The sequence below is a fragment of the Diprion similis genome, chromosome 14 (assembly GCF_021155765.1).
Source record: "Diprion similis isolate iyDipSimi1 chromosome 14, iyDipSimi1.1, whole genome shotgun sequence".
In the NCBI taxonomy this organism is placed as follows: domain Eukaryota; kingdom Metazoa; phylum Arthropoda; class Insecta; order Hymenoptera; family Diprionidae; genus Diprion; species Diprion similis.
Window position 1 is genome coordinate 12,355,075 of NC_060118.1, and position 14,705 is coordinate 12,369,779.

The 14,705-nt window shown below is 38.1% G+C and overlaps 1 protein-coding gene across 8 annotated transcripts; it reads left to right on the plus strand.

Moving 5' to 3' along the window:
- The first annotated feature begins 252 nt into the window (after positions 1-252).
- LOC124415041 (lysophosphatidylserine lipase ABHD12) lies at positions 253-6,493 on the plus strand. 8 transcript variants are annotated; one of them, XM_046896298.1, is made up of 10 exons: positions 253-464; positions 599-642; positions 3,848-3,966; positions 4,459-4,582; positions 4,655-4,854; positions 4,939-5,074; positions 5,164-5,281; positions 5,376-5,537; positions 5,630-5,757; positions 5,848-6,493. In XM_046896298.1, the coding sequence occupies exons 2-10, from the start codon at positions 605-607 to the stop codon at positions 5,888-5,890; spliced, it is 1,068 nt and encodes a 355-aa protein (XP_046752254.1). In that variant the 5' UTR covers positions 253-464; positions 599-604; the 3' UTR covers positions 5,891-6,493. The 8 variants fall into 8 exon arrangements, with proteins under 8 accessions (XP_046752254.1, XP_046752253.1, XP_046752256.1 ...); XM_046896297.1 differs by having other exon boundaries at positions 253-642; XM_046896300.1 differs by lacking the exon at positions 599-642.
- Positions 6,494-14,705: the final 8,212 nt, after the last annotated feature.

The following is a 14,705-nucleotide window of genomic DNA, read 5'->3' on the forward strand; positions in this document are numbered from 1 at the left end:
ATATGATATTGGTAAAATGAGCACATGTGTTACCAAGAACTTCGATAAAACTTGAAAAATACGGTAAAAGCTGTACATTTATCGTTTTTAGATGGTGCAATTGGTGTAATTTCCCATCTAAAATGCTTTCCTTCTCCTCCATCTTTGATATTACATCGGGACTCGCGGCCAGCTTCACGGCTGATTTAAATTCACTGCGAGTGTCGCGTGTGACTGGATCGTATAGTTTGAGGCATAAGAGGTTCTGAAGCATCGCTAGAGTCGCTTCGTGCGCCGAGTGAATCGCTTGTGATAGGTGCAGGCTCTTTTGTTATAATATTAACTTTAACAACGATCAACGTTATTGCCAGTATTTGCCAGTTACAATTGCAATTCCGTAACGGAATCATCGGAGTAAAAGTGACAGTTGAAGATTTCCCTTGATTTCAGAACAATTTTGTGTAGATGATAACCCAGCCGATTAGGTGAAGTGAATACATACAGTACACGTAGAAAATTGTATATTATGCATAATCCCAAATTGATCCAACGCTGAAGTAGTAGTTGCTTCGGTAGATTTTTGTTATTATTTCATCCAAATATTTTTCCTCGTTTCTAGTTTATTATGGTATACTGGCTGCCAAAGAGGCGCTTTATCAAAAGGTATTATAATTTAATCTTTATTTTGCTTATTTCCCCTTACCACTGACCCTTTGTTTCATCAGTTATGATTCACGCAATGCAGCACAGAGGTCTATGCTCTGTGTTTTCACACACTTATCAATCACACTTATTAATTCACTTGTTTTTTCTGTCATCGTATCTGGTCGATATTGAAGCGAACATCAGTTGTAGATTATTTCCGCTAAGATTTGTATCTCATTGTGTTTGACGAAAAAATATCATTGTCAGTCTCAGCTGATGGCTTTTATTCCGCTTAGTCACAACAAACAAAAGAGTTAATCGGTACGATCCAATTATCTATACGTTTCTATGTGCAAAGCAAAAATTACATAACATATGAAGAACATCGCGGAATAAGTGGAAAACCAGCTTTTAAAAATAACTCTCATTATATAGATTATTTAATTTATTCATATAATACATAATTCATATACATAAGAAATATAGAATATCTAACATTAACTTTGTCATGCATCGTTATATCTGTTTATCTGCATCACTTAACATGCACTTATAACCAAAGACCTATACGTTTAGCTTCTAAAAGCATGGAGCTTACGCAATGTCTATAACTACAATATCCTATACAATTAACGAAAAATAATACTTACTAATCTATTGATTTGTATATTAAACCTGCGGCAGGTAGAGAGTCTAATTGGTGGGAAACCGAAGAAGCGCGATGACAGGTGTTATGCTAAACTCCGTTGCAATCGGGATTAAACGTAGAGCAACGGTAGACGGTCACATACTGTGAAAAATTCTGTCCGTCAACTTCTCCCTCCTCCTTCTTCTTCTTCTACTACTACTTTGGTTTGAAAAGTATCGATAAATCGTGTTGAGAAATCATGAAGGTCCTCCGGTGCCTTTCCTTGGTTTTGGCTCTATCTGTGGCTGCGCTTGTTTTCTCGTCTACCGGAACGTAAGTTCTCTTCTATCTGTACAGAAAACTCATCACAAAAAAGATAAAATAACAGATGGTCATCGCTTCTCCTCATCCACAATATCGCATCCACTCACGCATCATTAACCGGAAGTCACGCATAGGCGGTGTCGATTGTCACAAACAGTGAAAAAGAGCAAGAAGTAACAAGTTCTTTTTATTACACGTGCAGAAAAGTGGGGCTTTCCGTAGCGGTTTAGCGGTCGAAAGTAGCCAATTTCATCTCGATTTTGTAAAGATAGGACCGCGCATAAAATTGTTATAAAATATATCGTTTGTGACTTGGGCCAACAGTTGACGATCGCAAATCGTGTGATTGCCGCCATTGTTTCGCTCCGGCGCAAACTTCACACTCGTTGCAATCGCCAGCTTTCGTCCCTTGTCATTCAATCTACTATTACGGATTCTGGAGATTAATTTCATCTCTCTAATTGCAATTGAAGAAAATTATACCCATTATTTGCCAACAAGCAAAGTGAATAAAATATTTTTAATTACTATATAGACACAAAAAAAGATGGAAAATCATTTCAAACCTAAATAATTCTCATCCGTGATTTTTTCATTCCTCAAAACTTGCTACCGATTATTATATGTAGCCCGAAGTATAAAGAAGTCGTTAGACGTACGTCCGGAATCGGTAATGTATCTGCAACTTATATTTCTCTGAAGAGGATAACTGCCTCATTATTTCCGACCCTAATGAATCTTTTATTCCCGGTCGATCGATCAGAATGATTTGTTTAATGTACTTTTATGTATGTGTATTGTACGCAGCCACCTTCATGCTATAGCCGCGTGGTTTGTACACTATATGCTCGTTACATAAGCGGATGTGTTTTGAATTTTTATTCGATCACGGCGAACAAATTGCGTGCAAAGTACTCGAATCGCAGTTGGCTGCAATAATCCACTTATGCCTAGATGCATATTGTGCATACATGGCAACTCTGATATTATAGACCTAAAAACGTACGTAGAAAGAAGTTAAAAAAAACTTTGCCGATCTTTAATCGAAAGATTATATGCATTCGTTTAGTTCGACATGCGCCTCCTATGCGTTGCAGTTGAATCATATAATTTGTATTCACCGTTGATCGAGTATCGAATTATGATCGTGTGGAAGTTAGTAACGTCACCGTAACGATCATTCATGCTGTGGAAAAAGCGTTATTTCGTAACGCTGATCGCTATGCTGTATGTATGTATATATGTAACAAGAAACTACTGCAATCCTGTAAAAAGTACGGGTCATCGAAATCTGCACGTCTTGTATAATGAAATCGTGAATCGCGATAATATATTATCTTGACTGAAGGAAAACATCGCGCATGATGGAATTAAAAGTAATAAAAATTCAAACCAACTATACGTATAGCTCCAGAATCAATCGCAATTCTAACATCCGGCTGCGATGACTAATCGTAAGTCAATTACGCGTTTTCGCGCCCCAGATATTAGTTATGATAATCATAGAGAGGGACTAGTTGTTCATTTGGACAATCGAAATGCGAAATTTGCAAACTTCAGAGTGGTCAGAGACGGTGGCGGGAAACGAGAAATAGAAAGTAGTAAATTTATCTGGAGAACTATCACTCTCACGGCGGCTGCTCGAGAACGAGGTGGTGGTGTTGATACGTATTGTAGTTGTACCTAATATCGAAAAATCACGACTTCAAAAACACAATTGTTCGATTTCCGATCGGATAACAGCGATTTGTGGTATCCTCTCGACTTGCCGAGAACTGATAATGAAAATTTTAAGGCACGTGTTTTTGCCAAATTAACATGTAATTGTATACAACTAACATTAAGTCGTAACTCAAACGTGCGTAATATAAATTCAACCAAATTTCAACTCGTCACTTTTATTTCAGAAGTAAATGCGTGCGTCCGGTGTTGCGTAATATTTTCTAAACGCGTAGAACGAAGTGAAATTTTATTTCGTCGTACGGTACTTGGCATAAAGATTGAATAATAAATTTTAAACTGTATATTCTTTGTCGGCTGTTTAAATTTTAATCTTAATATTAAACGATTAAACGCTGATAATGTATTGTGTATACATTTTTTTTTTTTTTTTTTTTTTTTTTAACAGCGATAAACTTTCTCGTGCGCGAATTTTTTAAACCCATCAACAAATACTTGCATCACATTACTTGCTGCTGTTCTCATATCATTTTACGACTGTCAAAATACTGACCGATAATTAATCTGTGCATCCTTTGAAATGTTTCGCAGATGTCTTTTGTGGGCGATGAAGGTATCGATTGTCACCTACTTAATCGTCTTTGGAATTCTACCGCTCGTTTTTCATTACTCCTACACGATACAAAGGAAGATATTATTCCTAAACTTTGGTAAATATATTTTTATCGAATTATTCGAACTTTATAATAGAGACACGTATTCTCATTCTTTGCACAATTTATCCTTCATACTGCAACTGCGCTAATTGTATTATGACTGTAGTAATTCAGCCTTGAATATTTTCTCTTACTTAAATGGGGTACAATATGATTTATCCACGTAAGTTAATTGCCTAATGTTCAATTTTATTGCAAAAGTTTGTGCAACGAGATATTCATTTGTTACTTTATTTACGGTATAAATATTTTATAATATTCGCAAACACCATTTTTTTGGTCTTTACGTAGCTTTGGCATATTTCGAGTTTGAATTTTGTAAAAAATCACGTTCAATAACCAAGGAATTACCAAATCCGTTGTAATATTATCGAGAATGAATAATAATTGCACAAATAATAAAGTAATGAAACGAATGAAGCCTCCTTGCCACGTAAAGACCCTAAAGTCCGATGATTAGGCTGTTACTACAAGTTGAAAAAATAGATATTCTGGTTGATTCAGTTTACTGGCCTCGAAGTGTGGACTTTGAAAAACCAGAAGCTGTGGGTCTTGAAGGTGCCCGGAATTTTTACGTCAAAACTGATCAAGATGTGAACATTGGAGCATGGTAAGTTGGATGAAGGAATTATCAAACAACAGTGAATTACTGAATGAATTTATATCTTCGTTATTGTTCCAGGCAAATTTTACCTCGATCGCTGTTAAACGCATCAATTTCTCGCACCTCTGAAGCCTTCGAATCTGTTTTGGCAAGCTCAAAGCGACCGGTTATTCTGTACATGCATGGAAATAGCGGGAACAGAGCGAGCGGACACAGACTGGAGTTGTACAGGCTTTTTCAAAGCCTAGACTACCACGTTATCTGCTTTGACTACCGAAGTAAGTTTGTGGCATTGTACAGGCATAAGAACTTGATTGAAAAAGAGTCAAATTAAAATAACAACACTCTTGAATCTTCTTCAGGCTATGGTGACAGCGACGATGTTGATCTGTCAGAAACTGGAGTCGTCGCAGACAGCAAGTACATGTTAGAGTGGTTGATAAAAAAAGTAAAGAACTCTGCGCCAATTTATGTATGGGGTCATTCGTTGGGAACCGGGTAATTGTTTCATTTTTTACTGCAACAAATTACAAGTACAATCAGAAAGTTCATCAATCGTTAATTTCTTCGTTTATTTATTTGTTCAGAGTCGCTTCGCATGTCCTAGCTCTAATGGCGGCTGAAGGTGTCCATATTGCGGGTCTTTTTCTAGAAGCTCCCTTCAACAATATTGCAGATGAATTGAGCGAGCACCCGTTTGCACAGGTATACATTCCACGAAAGTAAATACTCAACGAAAATTTCGTTTGCCATTCGTTTCTGCAATGCCCTGTTTTATCGAAAATTTTTCTCATTGCAGTTATTCAAACACCTGCCGTGGTTTCATTGGATGATTGTTCAACCGTTTTATGACAACGAATTGAGATTCGAATCTGATAAACACATTACAAAAATCGAGTGTCCGATTATGATTCTGCACGCTCAAGACGACGGAGTTATACCTTTTTTCCTCGGCGAGAAGGTTCACATTTTAGCAATACTTGTAATCGAGCATATATTTGCGCAATGGAAATATTCCTGGAATTACAGAAATATTCTGCAATTTTATTACAGTTATATAAGGCGGCTTTGGAGTCCCACGGAAATGAAACGCAACGAGTTCAAATGGAACGAATAGACGCCGCACTGGGGCTAGGTCACAAGTGGATATGTAGATACGAAAAACTGCCGGAACTGATTACGTGAGTAGAAGATGATCGTTGAACAAGAAACAAACAAAATTGAAGGGAATTGATGTTAGAAAAAGACAAATATATTGTTTTTACTTTCAGAAATTTTTTAGCCAAATCGACCAAGACTACTCAAGCTTTATGAAGCGTTTGACCAAAGCATGTCAGACTTAGTATAATTTTTTTACCATGTATGTCCGGACGAAGAAATGTTCAATACTCATTCAACGGTACCCGAGAAGGTGGAGACAGGCGAGATGATAATGCGGGAGAATTAGATATCGTCTAGAAAAGGGGAAAATCGATATTTTTTTATGTCATATTTTCTTTCTACTCTATTAAAACCTTCACTCTCAGGTCCAATGATCGTATCGAACAATAATATTACGTAATGGGCGTATATAGATAGGTAGGTAAAATAGTTGTTTCTAGTTCAGAGAGAATTTCTCATTCTCATCAAATTTCAGATCAACGAATTGCTAGATGTTTTTTCGTGAAATTTCGTGTTGTACCCCGAAGGACCAGTCACGATTCTTGAAGTATTTTATAAGTAGCTGTTAGTGAATTGTCATGCACGTTTGCAAATAGATTTCTCAACGTTTTTTAGGCTCTTTCACTTAGTCAACAACTACTTAAGCATATCTACGCACCCGATCTTCAAGATCCCTGTATGCAATTTAGGTAATTCAATAATCGTGTTATGTTGATTATAACTCAAGGCTTTTGCCAGAATATGTTGTGATTTAAAATATTTGCATTCAGGGGGGAGACAGGTGATCATTGAAGAAAGCGTACTAAAAATTAGTTTCCACGCAACATTTATTGTAAAGATAAAGTGTGGAAAGTAGCGAAAATTACCGAATGTTTTGAGGATGAGCATTTTGCAAGCAAACTCGATGCAATTCGATAGTTCTTAATTACACGTTAAACGTGTATAATATCAATGAAGGAACACTTTTTTAGATTATCGCAATGACTTTGGTGTTCGATATGAAAATAGTATTACTATGAGCAATGGTTGGTACATTTACATATATTGTATTTCGATTTCCTCAACGTTACATGTATACAATACGCTCGTTGTTGGAAGGGATTTTTGTAAGTGATATTATATTTAAATGGCCACAAATGGTGCTTGTCCTAGACCTTTATTGTACACAAGATAAACAATTGTTATAATTTTCTTATTTAATTTACACATTAACATTCTACTCTTCGTATTTTTCGTGCATCACATCTCAGGATTTCAACGTTTCACGTAATATCAGATGCTGGACAATAATCACTTTTTCGAAAAACTGTGGTCAAAAGAAAAGAAAAGATAGAGGGGGGGGGGGGGGGACTAAACGTGTAGTAACATATACAAACATAAACACAGAATACATGTTGAAAAGGTAATAAAAATACAGAAGCGAATATTAACACAAGTAACAGAAGAAAAAATATGTACCCACATACGCATATGTTTATTTATTTGAAAATTAAATCCTCTCAGTAATACGCGATGTGCAAAGTTAGTTTTGATAAAGCAGTTTTGTTCACCTGATCCATCCTTACCGACGTGTCTAGATGTGGCAAAGAAAAAAGTGAATAAACGAAAAAAAAAAAGAACCACGCGGTGAATGCGGGTAGATGGCGCAGCCAGTCCGTCTGTGAATGCCGGAAATTTCCTAGAAATAGTCCGCCATACCCCAGAGGACAATGAACCCCTCCCCCCCACCCCTTTCGACCGTTGATACAACGTTTTACGAATCGAATAATGAATAAATCCCTCGTGTTACCAAAGGGGGGTGGGGGGCGCATGCTGAAAAACTGAAGAAACGGTCAAAACATGTGACGATAGTGTTTCGCGACGGGGTAAAATGCGAGTGTTTGAAGAGTGCCGCGTAGTATTCGGCCGGTGAAAAGTCGGTTGGTATAGCAGGGCGACCGCCCGCGTAGGGAGAATTGTTACGCTTTCGAATTGGCGGAGGAGAAAAAACGCGAAGTAAAAAGGAAAAAGAATTACGCTAAGGAAGACGGGGGAGGGGATAAAGAATAAGAAGGAACGAAAGGAAGAAAAGAAAAAAGAAATAACTACGCCGTTGGTTCGTACGGCTCCTCGGGTTTGTCGACGAGACGACGATGCGCGCGTTACTCGCCGTGAGGTGCGCAGTGTCCGACTGCGCACGGGGCTTGTTTTGCTCAGTCAAGGAGAGTACGAGAGTACGAGACGCGGCTACACGGGCATGGTTGATGCTCTCGTGGTACGGCATTGTAGTAAACAACTCGCGTTCGGTTGGCTATTATTCGTTGAAAATCTCTGAATCGAGGGTGAAGTACGGTGGTGTGATTGCCGGTCGATATTAGCCGGAAGTGATCGGCGGTTATATATTTTCCAGTGCTGTTGGTGGTCTTTAACCTCGACAAAGTGGTGCGTCTGGTGCTGCTGCTGCTGGTGGTACGTTCGAAAAATGTTGCAGCACGGGTGGGCAAGTTTGGAACGCCACAAGGTGAGTCCCCCATTCTCGTTCTAGCCTCGTTCTAGAGTCTTTCTCCGTTCTACCGATAACCGGATAGCCCGATAACGCGATACTCGATCAACGAAACTGCTCACTTCGGCTACTCCGCCTTTTCCTACCGGATAGAGACACATCTAGCCTCTTTCTAGGCGCCACTTTACCAATCCTACCTACAGCTACGTCGTATTTTCGGGCATATCTTCTCACGCCTTTTATTATTTTACACGCATATCGCTGTCTCGCCCTCCGACGCCCTCCGACGCCCTCCGCTACTTAAACTCGCTCGCAATCGCTAACCTACGCAATGCTCACGGATTACATACTTTTTGTTTAGAGATTATACTTAAAACCGAGGTAGTAGTCGGTCCCTCGCGCACGCCTGCGTCACCGATCTTATCCTATCGCCGCAATACCAATACTGTTGCCGTTGCTGCTGCTGCTGCTGCTGCTGCTGCTCTTTCTTTTATTTTTTCGTTTTTCTTTCTTTTTTTTTTCTTTTCTTTTTTATTGCCTTTTTATGCCTTCTCTTTTTTCGTCGACTCGCGCTCTACGTACGTACGTTACGTTTATTACGTATAATATTACGCGCATTATCATTATTGTTGGTGAGTTTTTTTTTTTTTTTTTTTTTCGTCTCTCTGTTTCTTGGCATACATATGTAACCGTTGTTTCTTCTGCTATACGTATGTACACCATGCATACGTAGCACGCGTTTGCGACTCTGCTTCCCTGCGTAAATCGTACATACGTACGTGCATACATATATGTTTGCGTGTGTGTATATATATATATATATATGTATACACGCATCGGCTCTAGGTCTAGTTATAAACCCGAGGTTAACGTTTACCGTCTCTTCGCCCCCCTCCTCCCCCGTTAGTGTTTTTTTTTCTCTCTGCTTTCATTATTTCTCCCTTCAATAACTAGTTGTCGAAACAAGTGTTGTTTTGATTGTTGTTGTGATTATTATTACTATTGTTATTGTTGTTGTTATTTTCCGATACTCATGACGCAATGTCATATCCGGTGTAATAATACCGTGATTGCCGGTTCTGGTCTGTATATATTGTTTGGAAGAAATGACGTTATCGAGTTTCGGGGAAATTCGAGCGTACGGCGCTACGCGTAATTACAATTTCCCACGCCCCGTGTGCGTAGTTTGATGGGCGTATTAGGTAGGCATATGCTCTGGGTATATGGTAGATAAACACGACGCAACTACGTGAACTGTAAATTGATGATATGAAAACAACAAGGTGATGAGTCAGAGTAAATTGGGGGGGAAAAGAAAGAAGGAATAAGGAAAAAGAAATAAATGAAGAAATAAAAGAAACTGAGTTTTTTTTTTTATGTATGTTACGTCCTAACGTAGACGTAGATATACATATATGTATATATATATATATATGATGTATGTACGTATGGTATTTATTATAAATAATAACGTCGCGTCGTCGTTTGGGAAGAAAAGAAAGAGGGAATAAGTGACCCAAAGTCGTCGCTGGATCGAAAACGTGGCGCGAGTGAGATGGAAATATTCTATTATTGTCCCTGACGCGGAGTCTCCCGTACTCGCGTTTTACACGCACGCATGCATGCACGCACGCACGCACGCACGCACGCACGCACGCACGCACGCACGTCGTAACCACTTATACACACGTGCAAACCGTCTCACGCGCCTGTAATCTACGTACGTACGTACGTACGTAGGTACGTAAGTACACGTATGCATTATACGCATGTGTGTCCGTCTCTCTATATCTCTATGGATGAGATATCCTCTAGTTTTCGTTCGATGCTTAATTTTCGCGTGTCTTCGACGACGGCGACGGCGGCGACGGCGATGACAAAGACGAGGTTTTGAGACAAACTTTACTACACGCATCTATGTAATTATTATTGTTGTTTAAGCGTAACGTAAACTAATATCATGATAAATTCATATATATCGCGCGATAAACAACAAAGGTTGCATAAAGTTTTTACGATCTCTTTCAACGATGTTCTTGTTATTTTTTTAATACGATTTAATATATAATATAATATTTATCGTATTATGTACGCGCACACACACACACACACACACACACACAAGTGTAATTTATAATATTACGAAATATCATTTTAAAATTATTAACAAACAACGCAAGTTTAATCCATTTTTGAAATGAAATTATTGTGTTTTGTTCGCTGAAAAAAATTTTCCCAAATTTTTTACTTTCTTCCTTTCTTCTTTTTTCATTCATTTTATCCTTATAGTACCTACAACGTTTCGATAAACAGATTATTGTAAATGTCGTGCAGGGATTTGTGTAACAGGAATTATGACGTGTATTGCGTGGGGGGGGGGGGGGGGGGTGTCTCGTTCGTATCAGCGTTCAATTAAAAAAAAGTGTATCGAAACCGAGAGAGAGTCTACGGATCTACTGCGCAGTAGGCGATCACCATCTTCTCCTCCTCCTCCTCCTCCTCCTCCTTCTGCACAACGTCGTCGCATTCTGTGTATATGTATAATGTAGGTACACACACACACGCGCGCGCGCGCGCGGTGGACATGCGTGTGTGTGTGTGTGTATAATTCATGCGGTGGGTGAAAAATAAATATATATATATATATATATATATATATATATATATATATATATATATATATATATATATATATATATATTATTACTTAACCAAGGAAGGTTTATCGCGACCAGTGCCACAAATAATAATAATAATTTAGGAATTTGATCGGAAATTGAAAACTGTGACATATTTAAGCCCTTTTTTAGTTATGTATATAGTGGTTCTTACCACTTATTTTATATTAATTTTTTTTTTGTATATTTAGACTACTTTTCAATGTGTTTCTTTGCCGTTTTTTTACTACTTTTGGTAGTATAGTACATAGGTAATAGGTTTTCAATACTCGAGAGTAATTATCGCAATATAATGTCAATTGATTATTGTTAAAAAGAAATTCATTGAAAAAAATCGTGATAACTTGAAGGATTAATTCATTTCCGAGAAATTTATCTCGTTACTGCATGTGTGTACGTGTTTTAAATATAAATTATAAGTTTTCCGGGCCGCTGATTACGGATCTGAAATCCGATTTTTAATATTCAAAATGACGGATCCAATATGGTCGACAAAAATTTTATACTGATTATGAATCTGATACTAGATATGGAAAATTCGGCACGGCGAGACCGATCAGCGACACCGAAAACATCTGCATAAAATTATTTGACCTCTTTTAATGAAATTCGGAATTTCCGTCCGCCATATTGGATCTGCGATCTTGAATTTTTGAAATCTGATTACTATACTATATATATATTGTTGTAAAATTAGTCTCAGCTTAATAATTTCTGGCTCAAAGGGTTATTAACGTATTTGGTAATAAAAAAATAGAAAAAGAAGAAGGAAGAAGGAAGAAAAAAAACGCGTTAGGGTGTTTATTTCAACTCTTCATCATACAATGAAACAATTATGATCCTTCACCGCTGATCGTAGAGTATAGGTAGGTATAATCTACACGTTACATGTTGCCGCGGCGGGTAAACGTTCCTACATCTCGTGTGACGTTGTCCTCTGCAGTACAAGAAGCACTGTGACTGCGGCACGATTGGGTCAAAAAGTGGTACTGGAATTTCCGGAATTTTAGTGATGCCAGTCATTCATGAGAAAAAGGCAAGCCAGCTCTCGGCCTCTTTCTGTTGGTTGAAGAAAAAGTTTAGTCATCGACCACCGCCGCTTCGTTGTATCGTTTTGACGTTAAATTACCGCCGATTTATACACTATGTATAGATGTAGGTGATAATAAGACGAATCTGTACTCGTTTTCTTAATTTTTATAATTTTCATATCGATTAGACAGTTTTACAGTTATATATATATATATATATATATATATATATATATATATATATAACAAGTAATCGTAAGTTGGATCGATTGTCATTTTTTTATTCTAACCTGCAATGAAAGTGGACAGAAATTTCGAAGGCAATTTAATTGAATATGCGTAACTCATGGACGCTGCGATGATCACGTGTCATCGTGTCGTTGTCGTTATTATCGTGGGAATTGATTTCTTTCATCGTCGTTGGAAAGAGCAGAGAGAGAGGGAGGGAGGGAGGGAGGGAGAAATTGATTCGCAGGGCGAAGCGACAGAGCGCCACGTTAAAGGACGACAATAGTTAAACGGTCAAAACAAAGCGACCAAAACAAACGACTCGCTACCCACAACCGCATTCCATCGCTCCTCTTCGGCGCCATATTTGAATCTCTCTCCCTGGCCTATTGAAATACGAACTCACTTACACGCGACCGACGATGCCGACGCTGCTGCTGCCTTTTCGTTGCTACAGTATGCGATGCACATTCTGCATATTACCGTCGGTTCTTATTTTCTCCTATATCTCGTAACTTTATTTCTTCAGTCATACCATTTTCACTTACGGTGTGTTAGGTGGTTGCCCTGATTGCTCGATTTTAACGACGTCGTAGATATCTTCGGATATCGACAAGTCCACGTGTTTTAAACGCAAAAAGGACTTGGCAGCCTCATTCTATGCACTATTTGGGGAACAAAAATACTTCCAAGACATTTTTATTTCATACAGAAATAAAGATATGACAGGAAAAATACGAATTTATTATTATCGTTTCGTAGTTTTTCTCTGACTCTTTTTTTTTTTTTTTTTTTTTTTTTTTTCAAATATTATTGTTGTTGTTTGCATCAAATGAAAATTTATTACAATCTTTTTACTCAGAATTGTGTATATAATGGGGCTGTTATATACCCTTTTTGCGTTTAAGACACGTGGACTTATCGATATCTCGAGATTTGTACACACGTGAACGTTGAAATCGACCAGTGCACCACCTTAAACATTTCGATTATTCTATTAATAAATTGTGTCGTTGTTGTTGTTGTTGTTGTTCTTCTTCTTCTTCTTCTTTTTCCGTATAAATTCGCATAACCATTGCATATTAATGACGAAGATAATTATCCGGAATTTAATATGTGTATATATAACATATAACCAGGCTGTAAAGTTACCATTTTTCACCTTTGGAATACCCGAAGAAGTTAAATTTACAAAATCTGAGTCTTGCTGATGCCGTCTCGACAGTTTAATGAATTTCAAATGATCCTCTAAAGTTGAAAAATAAAAACTTTTTCTTTCTCCGATTATACATGTCATTAACAACATTAACCTTTCAAACTTTAGTTTGCTTATACATTTGCATATATATATATATATATATATATATATATATATATTATATATTATATATGCTATATGCTATATGCTATATCATAGTACCACCGCAGCGTGAGACGCAGAAAAGAGTTTGGCCCTGTTAGGTCGAGGAGCAGGTCCGTATTTATAATAGTTTCAACCTTCAAGCCCGTGTTAACCTTAGTCCTTATTATGTATAATAAAGTACCTGCATGCGGTGTGTGTGTGTTTGTGTGTGTGTGTAAGTGCAGTAATTGCACTTTTATCCAGTGCCGGTGCATATTATGAGGGAACTTACGATGGGTGAAAAGGAGAAGGGAAGAGAATAAACCCGAGAAAGAGAGAGAAAGAGTGCGAGAGGCGGGGGGGGGGGGGGAGAAAGACCCGCCCCCGTAACTTGCTGCGCACTTCCCTACGTCAAACAAACCCCCGCGTTCTCTTCTTCCTCGCCCTCGGCACGTAAACCCTCGGGGATGATGATGAGGAGGAGGTAGAGGAGGAGGTGATGGTAATGGTGGTGGTGGTGGTGGTGGTGGTGGTGGTGTGTGTAAGTCTTTTCGGCGCAGGCGCTAAATTTGCTCTCTCGTCCCCTCGTTTTTCTCCCGATCCTCGTCGGCCTCGTCCTCGTCGACGTCGACGTTTCGCCCTACGACGCATAGCTGCTGTCCGTCCTCCTCTCCCTTCACTTGGACGCTGCCGTCCTACAGTCATCGACGACGACACGTCACACCACGTTTTCACGTATCAACGTATCGTTGCATTGTGACGTTCGGTTGTTTATTTGGTTGTTTTTTTTCTTTTTTTTTTTCAGTTCCGTTTTTCACAACCGTCTAAAATTTGTCACCTTATTCAAGCGACTGTAATGATTTTGCACTATACATAATATCGGTATACACATATAATTGATGATCTGTGCTAAATAAGAATTTACTTGACCATATAAATGTGTTGGTGTGTGTGTGTGTGTGCGTGTGTGTGTATATATATATATGGATGTGCTGAGTGCTGACCGGAAGTGAGCTGAGAATTGTTTATCGCGCGGTGATTCATCTTCTCCGTCTTTTGTTATTATAATTTTTTTTTTTCAACTTTTTACTTTTTTTTTTTTTTTTTTTTTTTGTTTTTGGTTTCGTTTATTTATTTATTCTTTCGTGATAAAACAAGCCCAGTGGTTTATTATATGTAATATATGTATTTGATGAAACTTAACGAA

What these genes read in the sequence shown, in the direction of transcription:
- LOC124415041 (XM_046896295.1), top strand. Translation starts at nt 1,512, where the DNA reads ATGAAGGTCCTCCGGTGCCTTTCCTTGGTTTTGGCTCTATCTGTGGCT. An exon ending in GTTTTCTCGTCTACCGGAAC is followed by an intron (nt 1,586 to 3,847) that starts GTAAGTTCTCTT and finishes AATGTTTCGCAG; the next exon opens with ATGTCTTTTGTGGGCGATGA. An exon ending in GCGAGCACCCGTTTGCACAG is followed by an intron (nt 5,282 to 5,375) that starts GTATACATTCCA and finishes TTCTCATTGCAG; the next exon opens with TTATTCAAACACCTGCCGTG.